This window comes from Mobula hypostoma, chromosome 14 (assembly GCF_963921235.1).
Source record: "Mobula hypostoma chromosome 14, sMobHyp1.1, whole genome shotgun sequence".
NCBI lineage: Eukaryota > Metazoa > Chordata > Chondrichthyes > Myliobatiformes > Myliobatidae > Mobula > Mobula hypostoma.
This window is the reverse complement of record NC_086110.1, coordinates 40,962,258-40,980,052: the sequence shown is the minus strand read 5'-3', so window position 1 is coordinate 40,980,052 and position 17,795 is coordinate 40,962,258. Positions and strand designations below refer to the sequence as shown.

Genomic DNA, 17,795 nt, shown 5'->3' with positions numbered 1-17,795 from the left:
GAGCTTGAACACACGCGAGGTCATTACGCACGCGTCATCCATGTCAGCGCGGGAAGGAGATCAACTCCTCGAGCTTGCAACTGACGGCGCGCTGAAAAGTATGTTTGATATAACATCTCTGCCAGCATTCTGGATCAAAGTCAGGGCTAAATATCCTGAGATAGCCATGAAAGCACTGAAAACGTTGCTTCCATTTCCAACATTTTTCTGCGAAGCAGAGTTTTCTGCAATGAATGCAACGAAAACCAAATTGCAGAATAGACTGGACATAAGAAACTCCCTTCGAGTATCGCTGTCTCCCATCACCCCTCGATAGGACCGTCTTGTTGCAGGAAAACAAGCCTAGGGCTCCCACTGATTCAGCGATATTGGTGTGTTGCAATGATTTTATATGTTCATATGGGAAAAATATCCGCTGTGTGTTTAATATCCAAACGTTACTTAAAATACTACGATGCTATTGACTTACTTATATAACCATATAACAATTACAGCACGGAAACGTGCGATCTCTACCCTTCTAGTCCATGCCGAACGCTATTCTCACCCAGTCCCACCGACCTGCACTCAGCCCATAACACTCCATTCCTTTCCTGTCCATATACCTATCCAATTTTTCTTTAATGATAATATCGAACCTGCCTCTACCACTTCTACTGGGAGTTCGTTCAACACTTACTTTAAGTTCCCCTGTCCTCCCCTGATAATTGACTTATCGCTATATTCATGCGAGGAAATATGCGCTGTGTGTTTAATATTAAATTCGTTAGTTAAATCATTTTAGAAACGAAATTGAGTGTATTAGCCACTTATCCCCTGTAATCCAGTCGTGATTAACCGCTCCCCCCGAATGGAATCGCCAAAACCGATTTGCAGGGGGGGGGGGGGGAAAAAAAAAAAAATCGGCTGGTACACACATGCGCAGGTCACGCATGCGCACTGGTGCCCGCGGAAGGCTTGATGGTCATTGTAGTCTTTGCTGGGTAAACACGACGTATTTGACTGCTACTCTTGTCCGTTGGCAACCCTCCCCCCGCACCCCCGCCAGGTCAGCCGGTCCACAAGAATATTGTCAATATTAAACCGGTCCGCAGTGCAAAAAAAGGTTGGGGACCCCTGATCTGCTGTATATCAATGATCTGACAATAATGTGGTTAACTGGATCAGCAGATGACACCAAGATTGAGTGTGTAGTGGACAGTGAGGAAGACCATCACAGACCTTGCGGTGTGATCTGGACCAGCTGGAAAACTGGACTGAGAAACGGCAGATGCAATTTAATGCAGACAAGGGCAAGGTATTGCACTTCGGTAGGTCCGAACGGTAGGCCTTACACTGTGAATGGTAGGGCACTGAGAAGTGCAGTAGAACAAAGGGATCTGGGAATCCCTGTCCATAATTCATTGAAGGTGGGATCAGAAGTAGAGAGAGTGAGCAACTTCAAGCTCATGGGTGTCAATATCTCTGAGGACCTAACCTGGACCCAACATATAGATGCAGCTATAAAGGCGGCAAGACAGCGGCTATATTTCATTAGGAATTTGAGGAGATTTGGTATGTTACCTAAACACTCGCAAATTTCCACAGATGTAATGTGGAGAGCATTCTAATTGGCAGCATCACCACCTGGTATGGAGGGGCTACTGCACAAGTAAGCTGCAGAAAGTTGTAAAATTAGTCAGCTCCATCATGGGCAGTTGGCTCCATGGTATCCAGGGCATATTCAAGGAGCGGTGCCTCAAAAAAGTGGCATCCATCATCATGAAGGGATCTGGTCTGGCTGCAGCTCAATGGATCCCCAGTACCCAGAACATGCTCCCTTCTCACTGTTACCATCAGGAAGGAAGTACAGAAGCCTGAATGCACACTCTCAACAATTCAGGTACACCTTCTTCCCCTCTGCCACCTAATTTCTGAATGGACATTGAACCCATGAACATTACCTCGCTACTTTTTTTACTTCTATTTTTTTGCACTTCTTATTTAATTTAACTATTATACTTACTGTAATTCACGGGTTTTTCCTCTCTCTATTATCATGTACTGCTGCTACAAAGTTAACAGATTTCACGACATATGCCGGTGATATTAAATCTGATTCAAAATATTGAGTACAGGAAATGTTGAAGTACAAGACATTGGTGAGGCCTAATTTGGAGTATTGTGTGCAGGTTTGGTCACTTACCTACAGGAAAGATGTAAATAAGGTTGAAAAAGTACAGGAAGAAAATTTACAAGGATGTTGCTGGGACTAAATGACCTGACTTATAAGGATAAATTGAAGAGGTTAGGATTTTATTCCTTGGAACATGGAAGACTGAGGGGAGATTTGATAGAGGTATCCAAAATTCTGAGGGTTTAAATAGGGTAAATGCAAACACGCTTTTTCCACTGAGGTTGGGTGGGACTACAATTAGTGGCCATGGGTTAAGGGCGAAAGGTGAATAGTTTAAGGGGGAAACACAAGGGGAAACTTTTTCACTCAGAAGGTCATGACAGTGTAGAACAAGTTGCCAGCACAACTGGTGATTTCAGTGTTTAAGAGAAGTTCAGACAGGTACATGGATGGAAGAAGTATGGAGGGCAATGGTCTAGCTGCAGGCCAATGGGAGTAGGCAGTTTAAATGGTTTGGCACAGAATAGATGGGACGAAGGGCCTGTGCCATACTTTTCTATGATTCTAAGTGAATTATAAATTGATGGAGTGAGGCTAGGAAGTGGATTAATGCAAAATAAATACTAACATGGGCTATTGGTCAAATAGCTTGACTCTGTGATGTGTAGTACTTCTTTTAATTAAAGACCATGGATTCCTTTAGCTGAAATTGAACAAGATATTCAGTCACTTTCTACAAAAGCCACTTTAATCTTATGAACCAGGGTCAAAATAACAACTTGATATTTATTCAACAGTTGTTGAATGAAAATAATTTGTGATCTCTTTAAGGCTTCCTAACGGATAAGAATTTTAAATACTGTCTCAACTGTACTAAGTAAAATTGATACATAAACGGAGTAGTTCTGAGCACATGATACATTTCATGCTCTAGTAATAATGTGGAAAGTTTGCTACAATAATATCTGAACTCAAAAGCATAACTCTCATTCTCCTCTATGTTGGCACATGCAATTCCTACAATACATTGTTCTTTCTTTGGAACTAGATGAATTCCAAATGATTTTGGAGCACTGCACACACAGACTATTGTGTTTCAAGAAAAAAGATCTCCAACCCCCTTTCCAAGTATCTTTTCTCCAAGACCCATAAAAGTACTACAACAAACTGTCTTAGAGGTTAACATTAATCTCATATGTATAATATAAGATTAAAAATTCACAAACATCTGTAAAATCGAAAGAACTGGTTCATACACTTAGGAGGAACAAAAAGTAAACTTTCATATTCTGTGATCCATAATATTTAAGTAGTTTAAGATTACAATCAAAATTTTTCATTGGCTACTTGAAACTTTAGTTCAAATGGTTATCTGCAATTTCCTTCTAGAAAAATATTGATTTCAAATAATGATTGCTAATGCAGACCTAACATTTTACTCATAAGAGGCATTTTAAAAACTCTCAAATCAACTGACATTTTCAGAAAATACATCCATGATTCAAAATAAAATAATTCTCCTACCTTCACTTCCACTAGGGGAAGAACAACCTGAATACCGTAAACTTCAAGTCAAAATGTTTCAATAATGTTAAGAAAATTCATCTGAAATTTAAGAAAACTCCACTGGCTAATTATCATTTTGAAATATATAATAGAACTACTGTATAATTTTGATATCAACTCACTTGATTCATTTCTATTCTGTTCAATAACTTTAACTTGGAGTTCCTTGCCCTGAAAACTAGTCCATATTAACTCCTTAATCTCTGAATTCCAGTTTTTTCCCACAGCGTTTATGCCAAGTAGTGAACAGCACGTAGCCTACAATAAATAGCATAACAATGAAGTACAGTCATAATAATTAACAATCATTTTGGAAAACTAACAGGCAAAGTCAAACGGCTGAAGGACAGGACCTCAAATATGCTAAAAACAATTTAAAGAATTCAATGAAGAAAATTCATGCTGTAGGAAGAAACCAGTCGGCATAACATGTTCTAAAGACAGGTGCTCAGTTTAATTCAATCATAGATTAATAATTCTGCAGCTCACAGCTTTTCAGATACATAACCAAGCACTTTTCAAATGTGATGAGACATTTTGCTTCTGCTACCTTTTCAGGCAGTGAGCAGAAGGCTAATAATCCACTGGCCTGGTTGAAACAGTAGTTTGGAAACAAATTCAGGGAGTGAAGGAGGGGCAAAGAATGGTAAAGCTCATGGTCTAACCAGATGAAATACAATAACCACTTGTATCAAGGTGGTCATGAATGTACAAAGAGGCTACCTGGGGAATGCAAATACATGGAGAAATCTTATGTGAGTATTTTTAATATATCTGGATTCCTTCGAGTTGCACAAATCATGCATCTTATTTTTTTTACATATTATTTACTGTAACTAGCTAAATGGAACATGCACTTCCACATACTGTTGCCAGAACTAAAAACATACCATACCAAATTGGTAGATCCAAACCCTCATCTGGGCATTTATACTAAATATTTTGTTATTCATTGACTACTGGGAAAGAGTTACAAACAGGAAAATGTCCTTCATTCAAAATTTATGACAAATCTGAGGACATAAATCAGAAATTCTTTTGTAATATTTTCTTCACTTATGTTTATATACAAGTTATTTATGCAGAATTTCTGATCATTTCCCTAATATGTTGCAGAATTAACGAATTTGTGCCTGATATGGTATGAATTGATCAGAAATTTTGCTCCTAAAGTAAGTATTTTTTAAGGGGAAAGGAGAACCAAAATACTTTTACTTGAACTTCAGAGATCAGATCAGCTAAATAGATGCAAATAAAGAATATGGAATTAGCACAGGATCAGTTACTACTGGAACCTGTAATTTACATTTTGTTTGCGTATTTTCGAGCAGATTAAGCAACCTGGTGCTTTGCTGTCTCCAAGCTTGGAGATAGAACTTGAACCCATGATCGACTCGATTCCTCGCCAATCAAAGTATCGAGCAAGACTGAAATCAATGAGAACAAGAGTATGAGGTGAGAATGTGTTCAGCAATATCTGCCTGCATTTGACTGTTCTCTCTCTCCCTCTTGCTTGCTGCTGCCAGAGGAAGGTACATGCGTTTGACCGGACCCTCTCTCGCAGCTCTCGGAAAAGAGTGCCTGCATTTGACCTGTCTCTCTGTCCCTCTTGCTTGATGCTGCTGGTGGATGGTGCTGAAGTCTTGGGTCTTGGGCAAGGTTTAATCAACCTGGTTTGTGGCTGAACTCTGCAGTTTATGTTGTATGTTTTTGGTCACTCCTTTTTTTAAGATTGTTATTTTCTATGACTAGCGGACCAACTCTGTAGTCTACAGTCAACAAACGACAGCACTAAATTGGACTGAAATGAACTAAAGTGAACATTCCTATATTGTTTCAATGTCTCTGGGGTTTGATGTTTTATATTCAGTGATTTTTGCTCATTTTTTACCGTTTGCATGATTTGTTCCTTTTCTTGCGGGTTGGGCATTTGATGTTTTCTTTGAACGGGTTCTATGGTGTTTCTTCGTTTTGTGGCTACCTGTGGGAAGACAAATCTCAGGGTTGTATACTGCATACATACTATGATAATAAATGTACTTTAAACTTTATTAGTTTATTAGTTGAGGCATTGAGTTCAAAAAATCAGGAAATTATGTTGCAGCTTTACAAGACTCAGTAAGGCAATATCTATAGTATGTCAAGGCTTTGAAGAGGCTGCAGAAGAGGCTCACCAGGATGCTGCCTCGATTAGAGGGCATGTGCTACAATGAGAGGTTGGACAAACTTGGGTCATCTTCTCTGGAGTGGTGGACACTGAGGGGAGATCTGAGAGGTTTATAAGGTCATGAGAGGCATAGATTGAGTAGACATGTTGAAATGTCTAATACCAGAGAGCATGCATTTAAAATGAATACGGGTAAATTCAAAGGAGATGAGGGGCAAGTTATTTTTTTTTTATTAAACACAGAGTAGTGGGTGCCTGGAATGCGCTGCCTGGGGTGGTGGAGGCCATATGAATGTGATGAAAATAGAGGGATAAGGATATTGAGCTGATTACTGACTTCAGGAAGACGAAACCAGAGGCCAATGAGCCAATCCTTAACAGGGCATCAGTAACTTTAAATTCCTCAGTGTTATCTTTTCAGAGGAACTGCCCTGTGCCTAGCACAGAAATGCCATCATGAAGAAAACACGACAGTGCCTCTACTTTCTTAGAAGTTTGCAAAGATTTGGCACGTCATCTAAAATTTTGAATAACTTCTATAGGTGTGTGGTGGAGAGTATATTGACTGGTTGCATCATGGCCTGGAATGGAAACACCAATACCCTTGAATGGAAAATCTAACAAAAAGTAGTCAAGAAAGCCTTTCCCACCATTGAGCACATCTACATGGCGCGCTGTTACAGGAAAGCAGCATCCGTCATCAAGGATCCCCACCATCCAGGTTATGCTTTCTCTTCACAGCTGCCATCAGGAAAATGATACAGGAGCCTCAGGACCCACACCACCAGGTTCAAAAACAGTTATTACCACCTTAACCACCAGGATCTTGAACTACAGGGGATAACTTCACTCACTCCATCACTGAACTGTTCCCCTGACTTACGGACTCACTTTCAAGGACTTTTCATCTCATGTTCTCAATATTTATTACTTATTTATTATATTATTATTTCTTCTTATTTTTTCTTTCTTTATTTTTGTATTTGCACTGTTTGTCGTCTTTCACGCATTGGTGGATGTGCACGGAGCTATAATGCCGCTCGACAACAACTTCTTTGAGCTCATCTGTGGAAAAAGCCTTGTTTCTACCTTTAATGCTTCTTTTCCCTTTTCAAGGTGGATGGGGTCCTGTCAAAGACCCCAACCTGGAGCTACACTCAACTCAGTTCTTGTGCCTTTTTCTCAATATTCCAAGGACATTGCCTAGAAGACGAGCATGCCTTCGAGGTTCCAAGGCTTTGCAACCCTGGAGATGAGTCAATTCTATGCTGGTGTCACCAACTGAAGCATTGTGAGAGAAAACGGAACATCAGGAACAGTGGATTAGCTGTCGGGGTCTTTGTACTCAGCAAATCGTGCGCTCTCTCTCTTGCCCTCATTAGTGGGGGAGTGTTTGTTGCCAATTCTCGAGTAGAAAATCTTGGAAAAAAGCGACACATCAGACTTGAACATGGTAAATCAGTGAGCTGTTTTGTTTATGTCTCCCCTCTCATAGTGAAAGGTGACACCTCTCTGTCCCTTTATTGGGGGGGGAGGGGGGAGAGAGGGAGGGCGAGAGACAGCACACGCGCCTGGGTATGTTGAATTGTTGGGTGAATAATTTGTTTTTGTCGTAGTGCAGATCACGGTCTTTCTTGGGGGCTTTGCTATTGCTTGCTTGGTGGGTGGAGGGCGCTGATGCTTTTTTTTGCTTAAGTAATTAGGGAGGGGGAGGGTTGATGACTTGCTGCTGCTTTGGGGTTCTAATGTTTTTACTGTCACATCCTTTGGGGCATTCTGTTTTCATGGATGTCTTTGAGGAACAAGAATTTCAGGTTGTATAGTGCATATATTCTCTGATATTAAGTGGAACTGTTGAAACTATTATAATGGAACTATCGTGTTTCTTGTATTTAGTGTGAATTGTAGCAAGAAAATTAATCTCAGGGTTGTATATGATGGCATGCAAGTAATTTGATAATAAATTTACTTTGAACTTTGTTTGGGTAGGCAGAAGGGATTAGTTTAGTTGGTAATTTGATAACTGGTTCGACACAACATTGTGCTGTATTTTTCTATGTCTCTTATAATTTTATAAGCCTGCCCATCAGCCTTTTTTGCTCCAGGGAAAATACCCCCAACCTATCTAGTCTCACCTTATAACTCAAGTCTTTCAGTCCTGGCAAAGTCATTTTGAATCCTTTCTGCACTTTCTCAAGATAACATCATGTCCTAACTATTGTATTCAATTCATTAGTTCATCAGCTGATGAAGACAAGCACACCTTCTTCAACACTTTGTCTGTATCACCACTGCCATTCAGTATATACCCTTCCCTGGTTTAACTTCCTAATACACATTATTTTTGCACTTATCTGGGTTCAATTCCATTTGGTATTCCTTTGCCCACTTTCCCAGTTGATCAGTATCCAGATACAACTTTGGACAATTTCCTTCTGTCCACCGCGCTCGAAATTTGGTGTCATCTTTAAATTTACTAATCATGCCACCTATATACTTATCCAAGATCACTGACAGAAATGAGCGAACCCAGCACAGATTCCTGTGGCATGCCACTTATCAGAAGCTTGTAATCTGAAAAACAATCTTCCACAACCCCCACTGTTTCCTACCACCTAATTAATTTTACCAACTTGTCCTATGGTGCACCCAATTATGAGGGACTTTGTCAAAGGTCTTGCTAAAATCCATGCAGACAACATCCATCATCCTGCCCTCATCAATCCTCTTGGTCCTCTCTTTAAAAATAAAGACAATCAAATTTGTGAGATGCTATTTCCCACACACAAAATTATGCTGACTATCTTTCATCAGTCTTCTGCTGATCAAATGGAAATAAATCATGTCTCTGAGTCCCCAACAGCAATTTTCCCAATACTGATGCAATGCTCACCAGCCTGTAGTTCATTGTCTTGTCCTTGCAGCACTTCTTAAAGAAAGGTACAACTTTAGCCATCTTTCAAGTCCTCTAATATATGACCCATGGTTCAAAGAATCAGAAATCTATGTCAAAGCTCCATCAATTTCACCTCTTGCTTCCCATATCCCTCTATATATTGTATGCTAAATTAACCACATAACCAACCTAAAAAGGTTAAAATATGTAAGTCATGTCAAACAATTTGTCTACATTGATGCCATTAGTAATGATTAGACTGACCTGAAAAGGAAGTGCAGGAACGTCTGTCATTAAAGGTTGAATTCTGTCCGAAGAAATCCTTCTGTATGTCCCAAAATCCACAAATAATACATGGCAGTTCTTGTTTGAAGAGTCCACTGATAAAATTCTCACTCTACACCACCTTAAATAGACCATGAGAGCAGAATGAGGCCATTTGGTCCATTGAGTCCACTCCATCATTTCATCACGGCTGATTTATTATTCCTCTCAATCCCATTCTCTTGCCTTCAGCCTGTAACCTTTGACACCCTGACTAACCAAGAATCTATCAACCTCCACTTAAAATACACTCAGTGGTGTGGCCTCCACAGCTGCCTGATAGAAAACATGCTCCCTACATCCATTCTATCCAGACCTTTAAATAGTCAAAAGATTTCAATGAGATTCCTCCCACCCCCCCAACCCTGTCTCCACCATTCTTCTAAATTCCAGTAAGTACAAGCCCAGAGCCAACAAACGCTCCTCATACATTAACCCTTTCATCTGGAATCATTCTTGTGAACCTCCTCTAGACCCTCTCTAATACCATGCATCTTTTCTTAGATAAGGGCCCAAAATTGCTCACAATACTCATGTGGTTTAACCAATGTCTTATAAAGCCTCAACTTCACAGCCTTGCTCTTATATTCTAGTCCTCTCAAAATGAATGCTAACATGAATTTGTCTTCCTTATCACTGACTCAACTTGCAAGTTAATCTTTAAGGAATCCTGCACAAGGACTCCCAAGTCCCTTTGCACAACTGAATTTTGAATTTTCTCAGTTTAGAAAATAATCCATGCCTTTATTTCTTCTACTAAAGTATATGACCATACATTTCCCTACTCTATATTACATCTGCTATTTTTAGCCCACTCTTCCAATCTGTCCAACTCATCGTGCACACTCCCTGCTTCCTCAACACTAGCTGCCCTTCCATCTATCTGTGTATCATCCGTAAACTTGGCCACAAAGCCACCAATTCTGCCATCCAAATGATTGACATATAACGTGAAAAGAAGTGGTCCCAACCCTGTGGAACACCACTAGTCACGACAGCCAACCTGGACTCTCGGACGGTGGTGTCTGAAAAGAGGATGCTGTCCAAGTTGCATGCCATCTTGGACAATGTCTCCCATCCACTACATAATGTACTGGTTGGGCACAGGAGTACATTCAGCCAGAGACTCATTCCACCGAGATGCAACACAAAGCGCCATAGGAAGTCATTCCTGCCTGTGGCCATCAAACTTTACAACTCCTCCCTTGGAGAGTCAGACACCCTGAGCCAATAGGCTGGTCCTGGACTTATTTCTTGGCATAATTTACATACTATTATTTAATTATTTATGGTTTTATATTGCTATATCTATGCTCTATTCTTGGTTGCTGCAACTGTAACGAAACCCAATTTCCCTCGAGATCAATAAAGTATGACTATGACTATGAAAAGGCTCCCTTTATTCCCACTCTTTGCCTCCTGCTAGTCACCCAATCTTCTACTTATTTTTGTATCTTTCTTGTTTTGTTGAGCAGCCTCATGTGCAACACCTTACCATAGGTCTTTTGAAAATCCAAGTAAACGCCACCCACTGACTTCAATTTTTTTTAAGAAAGGAGATTAAGAAAAATAAGGAAACCTCAACTGATAGTTTTCAAAACAAAGCACGTAACATGGCTAACCTACAAACAATACTATAAAAAAGCATTCATTCCCTGTATTCTAGTTGGTATTATTCTTTCAAAAGCAATTAGGGAATGAGGACCGTATCTTTTAGACCTTCAAATGAACTTGGCCTAAGGCAGTACCTTTGATTTTAACCGTACTGGATCAAAGCATAGAATGACACATCTCACTTGGACTTGAGAAATTACAATAATTTTTAATTGTATTTATTTTTATTTATTTAATTTTAACCATTTTAATAATCTAATAATTAAATCAGACATTTAAGAAGTGGCCACATGGCCATTAATATTTAGCAGCAGGAATACACAAGCCTAAAAACAGTGACATGTGCTGAGCATTTTGTTAGAGGATGAATATTCAGTACTGTGAATATTCAAGGTTAGTTTTCGGATCAAAATATTCTTCTAACCCAGGGGTTCCAACCTTTGTATGCCCTGGACCCTTACTATTAACCGAGGGGTCCGTAGCCCAAGTTGGGAACCCCTGCTCTAAATAACCCCAGAATTCTTCTGCTGAAACTGCTCTTGGGGAAGGCACAGCAACCTTAGTGAAGCACAAATCGAAATGATACATCAGGCTACATGCAAAAAATGCTTGTAGAACTCAGCAAGTCAGGCAGAATCTAAGAAGGGGAGTAAACAGTCAATGTTTTGGGACAAGACCCTTCATCCGAACTGGAAATTAATGGGACAGAATTGAGAAAAAGGTGAGGGGAGGGGCGGGTGAAAAGTGAGACATGGTGAGGGAGAAGAGATGGATAGGATGAAAAAGTTTGGAGGGGATAGGTGGAAGAAGTAAAGGGCTAAAAAAACAAGGAATCTGATAGGAAAGGACAGTTGGCCATGGAAGAAAGGGAATGGAGGGCGAACCAGAGGGAGGTAATAGGCAGGCATGGAGAATAGAAGGGGTGAGTATCTAGAATGGGGAATGGAGAAAAAGAGAATGGGGAGGGGGGAGAAATTACCAGAGGTTGGAGAAAATGATTTTCATGCCATCCGGTTGAAGACTGCCCAACTGGAATATGAGGAGTTGCTCCTTCAGTCTGAGTTTGGCCTCATCATAGTAGCAAAGGAGGGCCGTGGTCAAACATGTTCCAACAGCTTGCAAAACCTAGTGTTTATGGTACATCAGGCTATTTGTTTTTTTAAACTTAAATTTATCTTATTGGATTAGCATGATGCAACATAGATTAAAATAATTTGTAAAACCCGTAAGAAGCTTTTGCTTCATAGCAGTTTCATGCAGTTTTCTCAGAAAATTGTTTTAAAGGAAGATCTACACCTCAGCGCCTCACTTTTTAAAATCTGGGTTGGGTTTATTATGTGTACTATAATGGATTTAGAATGAGAACAAAAATTAAACATTTACCCATTTGACATACACAAAAAAGCTACAGAAAGGTTTATAAAGTTGTCTGATTGTTACCTGTTTGTTGTACAGAGTGCCAAGCAAAGGTCACCAACAACTGGAATGTAACTGCTTGGAATATGATCTTGTTTTTCTATAGCTTTTTGGTTAATTTCATCCTCCAAAGTAGAGAGTCTAGTGATGGAGAAAAATAATCTTTATCCATTAGTTCAGTTTCAGAAATAATTTTCCTCAATGCAAGCATCACCATTCTAGAAATTCATAAGTACCTGTAGAAACACAATTTAGTTTACTCACTTTTCCTGATTTTCTACCAACTGTAAATATAATCTTTTGGAGAAGAAACTTCAATTTGCAGGTGGATTGGGAACATCAGGAAGGTGGTGTATTACAGGAGGGGGAATTTCTAGAGTGCCTAAGAGATGGCTTTTCAAACCAGCTCGTGGTAGAGCTCACTAGAGGATCAGATATTCTGGATTGGGTGTTGTGCAACGAACCAGATTTGATTAGAGACCTTAAGATAAAAGAATCCTTAGGGGAAAATAATCATAATATGACCACATTCACCCTGAAATTTGAGAAGAAGAAGCTAAAGTGTCAGTATTACAGTGGAGTAAAGGGAATTAAGGAGGCATGAGAGGAGAGTTAGCCAAAATTTATTGGAAAAGAACACTGGCAGGACTGACGACAGAGTAGCAATGGCTGGAATTTCTGGAAGCAATTCGGAAGGCACAGAATATATACATCCCACAGAGGAAGAAGTATTCTAAAAGAAAGATGACACAACCGTGACTAACAAGAGAAATCAAAGCCAACATAAAAGCCAAAGAGAGGGCATATAGTAGAGCAAAATTTAGTGGGAAACCTTTAAAAACCAACAGAAGGCAACCAAAAATGTCATAAAGAAGGTAAAGATGGAATACAGAAACAAGCTAGCCAATAATATTAAAGAAGATATCAAAAGTTTCTTCAGATACACAAAGCATAAAAGAGAAGCGAGAGTGGAAATCGGACCGCTGAAAAACAATGCTGGAGTAGTAATGGGGGACAAGCAAATGGCGGACGAACTGAATAAGTACTTTCCATCAGTTTTCACTGTGGAAGACACCAGCAGTATAGTGGAAGTTCCAGGTCAGAGGGCATGAAGTGTGTGAAGTTACCATAAACAGAGAGAAGGTTCTTGGGAAACTGAAAGGTCTGGATTACCTGGACAGATAGTGTACACCCCAGAGTTATGAAAGAGGTGGCTGAAAAGATCATGGAAGCATTAGCAATGATCTTTCAAGAATCACTAAGTTCTGGAAATAGTTCCAGAAGACTGGAAAATTGCAAATGTCACTCCACTCTTCAAGAAGGGAGAGGTCGAAGAAAGGAAACTATAAGCCAGTTAGTCTGACCTCAGTGGTTGGGAAGGCATTGGAGTCAATTATTAAAGATGAGATCTCAGGGTACTTGGAGACACATGATAAAATAGGCCACAGTCAGCATGGTCGCCTCAAGGGAAAATCTTGCCTGACAAATCTGTTAGAATTCTTTGAGATAACAGGCAGGATAGACAAAAGAGAATCAGTTGATGTTGCGTGCTTGGATTTTCAGAAGGCCTTTAACAAGGTGCTACATGTGGCTGCTTAACAAGCTACAGGCCCATAGTATTGCAGGAAAGATTCTAAGCATGGCTGACTGGCAGGAGACAGAGTGGAAATAAAGGGAGCCTTTTCTGGCTGGCTGCCAGTGACTAGTAACGTTTCACAGGAGTCTGAGCTGGAACTAATTTTTCTTACAATATACGTCAATGATTTGGATAATGGAATTGATGGCTTTGTTGCAAAGTTTGCAGACGATATAAAGGTAGGTGTAGGGGCAGGTTGTTTTGGGGAAGTAGAGGCGCTACAGATGGACTTAGGTTAGAAGAATGGGCAAAAAATTGGCAGATGGAATAGTGTTGGGAAGTGTCTGGTCATACACTGTGGTAGAAGAAATGAAAGGGTTAACTATTTTCTAAATGGAGAGAATATACAAAAAATTGAGGTGCAAAGGGACTTGGAAGTCCTTGTGCAGGATTCCCTAAAGGCTCATTTGCAGTTTGAGTCTGTGGTGAGGAAAGCAAATGCAATGTCAGCATTCTTTTCAAGACTACAAGAATATAAAAGCAAGGTTTGTAATATTGAATCTTTATAAAGCACTGGTGTGACCTCACTTGGAGTACTGTGAGCAGGTTTGGGTCCCTTATCTTTGAGAGGATGAGCTGAAACTGGAGAGTGACCAAAGGAGATTTAAGAAAATGATTCCAGGATTGAATGGCTTTTGAAGAGCGTTTGATGACTCTGGGCCTGTATTCAGTAGAACTCAGAAGCATAAGTGGTGACCTCACTGAAACCTATTGAACGGTGAAAGGCCTTGATAGAGTGGATGTGGAGAGGATGATTCTTGTGGTGGGTGAGTCTAAGACCAGAGGATGCTTTTAGAACGGAGATGAGGAGGAACTTGTTTAGCAAGAGAATGGTGAATCTGTAGAATTCTTTACCCCAGGCAGCTGTAGAGGCCAAGTCTTTATGTATATTTAAGGCAGAGGTTGATAGATTCTTGATTGGTCAGGGCATGAAGGGATATGGGGAGGAGGCAGGAAATTAGGGCTGAGAGGAAAGTTGGATCAGCCATGACAAAATGGCAGAACAGACTTGATGGCCAAATGGCCTATTTCTGCTCCTCTATCTTACAGTTTTATGGCCTTGCTGAAGTCCATATAAGCAACATCAATTGCCTTGACTTCATCAACTTCCCTGGTAATTTCCTCAAAAAACTCTGTAAGATAGGTTAGACATGACCTACCATGCACAAGACCATGCTGACTATCCCTAATCAGCCCACGTCTATTCAAATACTCATATATCCATCCGGTCCCTTAAAATACCTTCCAATTAATTTCCCACTACTGATATCTGGTTCACGGGCCTAAAATTTTCTAGCTTATTTTTAGAGCCTTTCTTAAACAGCAGAAACAACATTAGCTGTACTTCAATCGTCTGGTACCCCACTTGTTGTTAAGGCTGATTTAAATATCTCTGCAACAGCCTCTGCTTCCTGGGGGAGCACCTTGTCAGGTCCTGGGGATTGCTTCACCCTGATTTGCCACAAGACATCCTCCTCTGCAATCTGTATAGGGTTCAGGAAGTTGACGCTGCTTTGCCTCACTTGTACAGATACTGTGTCCGTCTCTTGAGTAAATAGAGATACAAAAAATCTATTTAAGATTTCCCCCATTTCTTTTGACTCCATGGATGGATTACCATTTTGATCTTCCAGAGGAGCAATTTTGTCCCTGACAATCCTTTTGCTCTGAACATATCTGTAGAATCCCTTAGGATTCTCCTTCACCTTGTCTGCTACGTTAACCTAATGCCTTCTTTCAAGCTCTCCTGATTTCTTTCTCAAATGTTCTCTTGCACTTCTTATATTTCATAAGCACCTCAACTGTTTTGACCTGCCATGCACCTTCATTCTTTTCCTTAACCAGGGCCTCAATATCTCTTGAAAACCAAGCTTCCCTAAACTTGTATCTTTACCATTTATTCTGACAGGCAAATACAAGCTTTGTACTCTTAATATTTTACTTTTGAAGGCCTCCCACTTACCAAGTACACCTTTGCCAGAAAACAGGCTGTCCCAATCCACACTTGCAAGATCCTTTCTGATACCATCAAAATTGGCCTTTCTCCAATTTAGAATCTCAACCTGTGGAATAGGCCTATCTCTTTGCATATTTACTTTGAAACTAATGGCATTGTAATCACTAGATGCAAGGTGTTCACCTGCCCGTCCCGATCCCTAATAGCAGATCAAGTATTGCACACTCTGGGAATTCTAAATACTGATTAAGGAAACTTTCCAGAACACATTTGACAAATTCTATCCCATCTCATCCTTTTACAGTGTGGAGTCCCAGCCAATATGTGCAAAAGTTAAAATCACCTGCTAAAACAACCTTATGTTTCTTGCAACAGCCTGCAATCTCTCTGCACATCCGTTCCTCTAAATCCCATGGACTGTTGGGTGGTCTACAATATAGCCCCATTAACATGGTCATACCTTTCTTATTCCTCAATTCCATCCATAAAGCCTCACTAGAAGAGTTCTCTAGTCTCTCCTGACTGAGCACTGCCATAATATTTTCCCTAACTAGAAGTGCCACCCCTCCTCCTTCAATCCCTTCCGCTCTGTCGGGTCTAAAATAACAGAACCCCAAAATAATGAGCTGCCAGTCCTGCTCCTGCTGTCATCAAGTCTCACTAATGGCTATAATATCATAATTCCATGTGTTGTGTCCATGCACTAAGCTCATCTGCTTTTCCTATGATACTTCTTGCATTGAAATGTAGGCAGCTCAGGACATTAGTTGCACTATCGTCATCCTCTTGATTCCAGACTTTGTCTGAGGTCTTAACAAGACCTGTCTCCAAAACCTCTATGACCTGTTCTGGCACTCTAGTTCCCATCCCTCTGCTACTCTAGTTTAAACCCCTCCACCCCCTCCTCAGACAGCACTAGTAAACCTTGGCACTAGGATATTAGTCCCCCTCCATTTCCATTTTAGGTGCAAACTGTCTCCTCCTCCTAAACCAACTCCTCAGATGCATGTTAAACTGTATAACCTTCCTATTTCTGGCCTCACTAGCACATACACAGGTAGCAATCCTGAGACCCTGCCCTTTAACTTAGCACCTAACTTCCTAACAACACACATCAAAGTTGCTGGTGAACGCAGCAGGCCAGGCAGCATCTCTAGGAAGAGGTACAGTCGACGTTTCAGGCCAAGACCCTTCCTAGAGATGCTGCCTGGCCTGCTGCGTTCACCAGCAACTTTGATGTGTGTTGCTTGAATTTCCAGCATCTGCACAATTCCTGTTGTTTGCGTTTTTAAAAACCTAACTTCCTAAACTCATTTTGCAGAACATCGTCATTCTTCCTACCTATACATTTGTACCTACACGGACCACTACCTCTGGCTGTTCACCTTCCACTTAAAAATGCTGAGGACTCGATCCGAGATGTCCCGGACCCTGGCACCCAGGAAGCACCATACCAACCGGGAATCTTGTTCTTGTCCACAGAACTTTCTTTCTGTTCCCCTGACTAACGAATAGCCTAGCACCACAGGTCACCTCTTCTCCCCTTCTTTCATCCAGAGGCACAGAGCCAAACTCAGTGCCAGAGTCCTGACCACTGTGACTTTCTATTGTTAGGTCATCCCTCTGTCCCCGAACAGTATCCAAAGTGTGTACCGGTTGCTGAGGGGAATAGCCACAGGGTGGCTCTGTGCTGGCTGCTCAACATCTTTCTCCTTGCTGACTGCCACCCAGTCTCCTGCGTCCTGCACCTTGGGTATAACTACCTCTCTACATCATTCTCTCACCTCCCAAATGATCTGGAGTTCATCCATTTCCAGTTCCAGCTTCTTAAAGCAGAATGCTAGAATCTGCAGCTGGTTGCACTTCTTGCAAGTGTAGTCGTCAAGAACACTGGAGGTCTCCCCGCCTTCCCACATCCCACAAAAGAAGCATTCAACTATCCTGCCTGGCATCCTTATTTTTCTAACTGAGCAAAGGTAAAGAAGGAAAAGCAATAAATAAACAGTGGGGGAAAAAAATCTACTGATAGTTTCTTGCCTTTTCTGTCTAAAGCCTCTGCTTGTTGAAACTTCAAAGAGTCAAAGCCTCAAAATCCTCGCTCTA

General features: G+C 40.7%; 1 protein-coding gene across 8 annotated transcripts in view; it reads right to left on the bottom strand.

Annotated features, from left to right (window-relative positions):
* The window catches only part of tdrd12 (tudor domain containing 12), a 200,053-nt gene that overhangs the window by 40,825 nt on the left and 141,433 nt on the right, over positions 1–17,795 (bottom strand). For all 8 annotated transcript variants that reach the window (XM_063066982.1, XM_063066989.1, XM_063066990.1 and 5 more), the window contains 4 exons: positions 12,124–12,240; positions 9,010–9,151; positions 5,574–5,663; positions 3,805–3,940 (listed from right to left, as the gene is read on the bottom strand). In XM_063066982.1, coding sequence (XP_062923052.1) covers positions 3,805–3,940; positions 5,574–5,663; positions 9,010–9,151; positions 12,124–12,240 — 485 coding nt within the window. The remainder of the gene's footprint in view (positions 1–3,804; positions 3,941–5,573; positions 5,664–9,009; positions 9,152–12,123; positions 12,241–17,795) is intronic.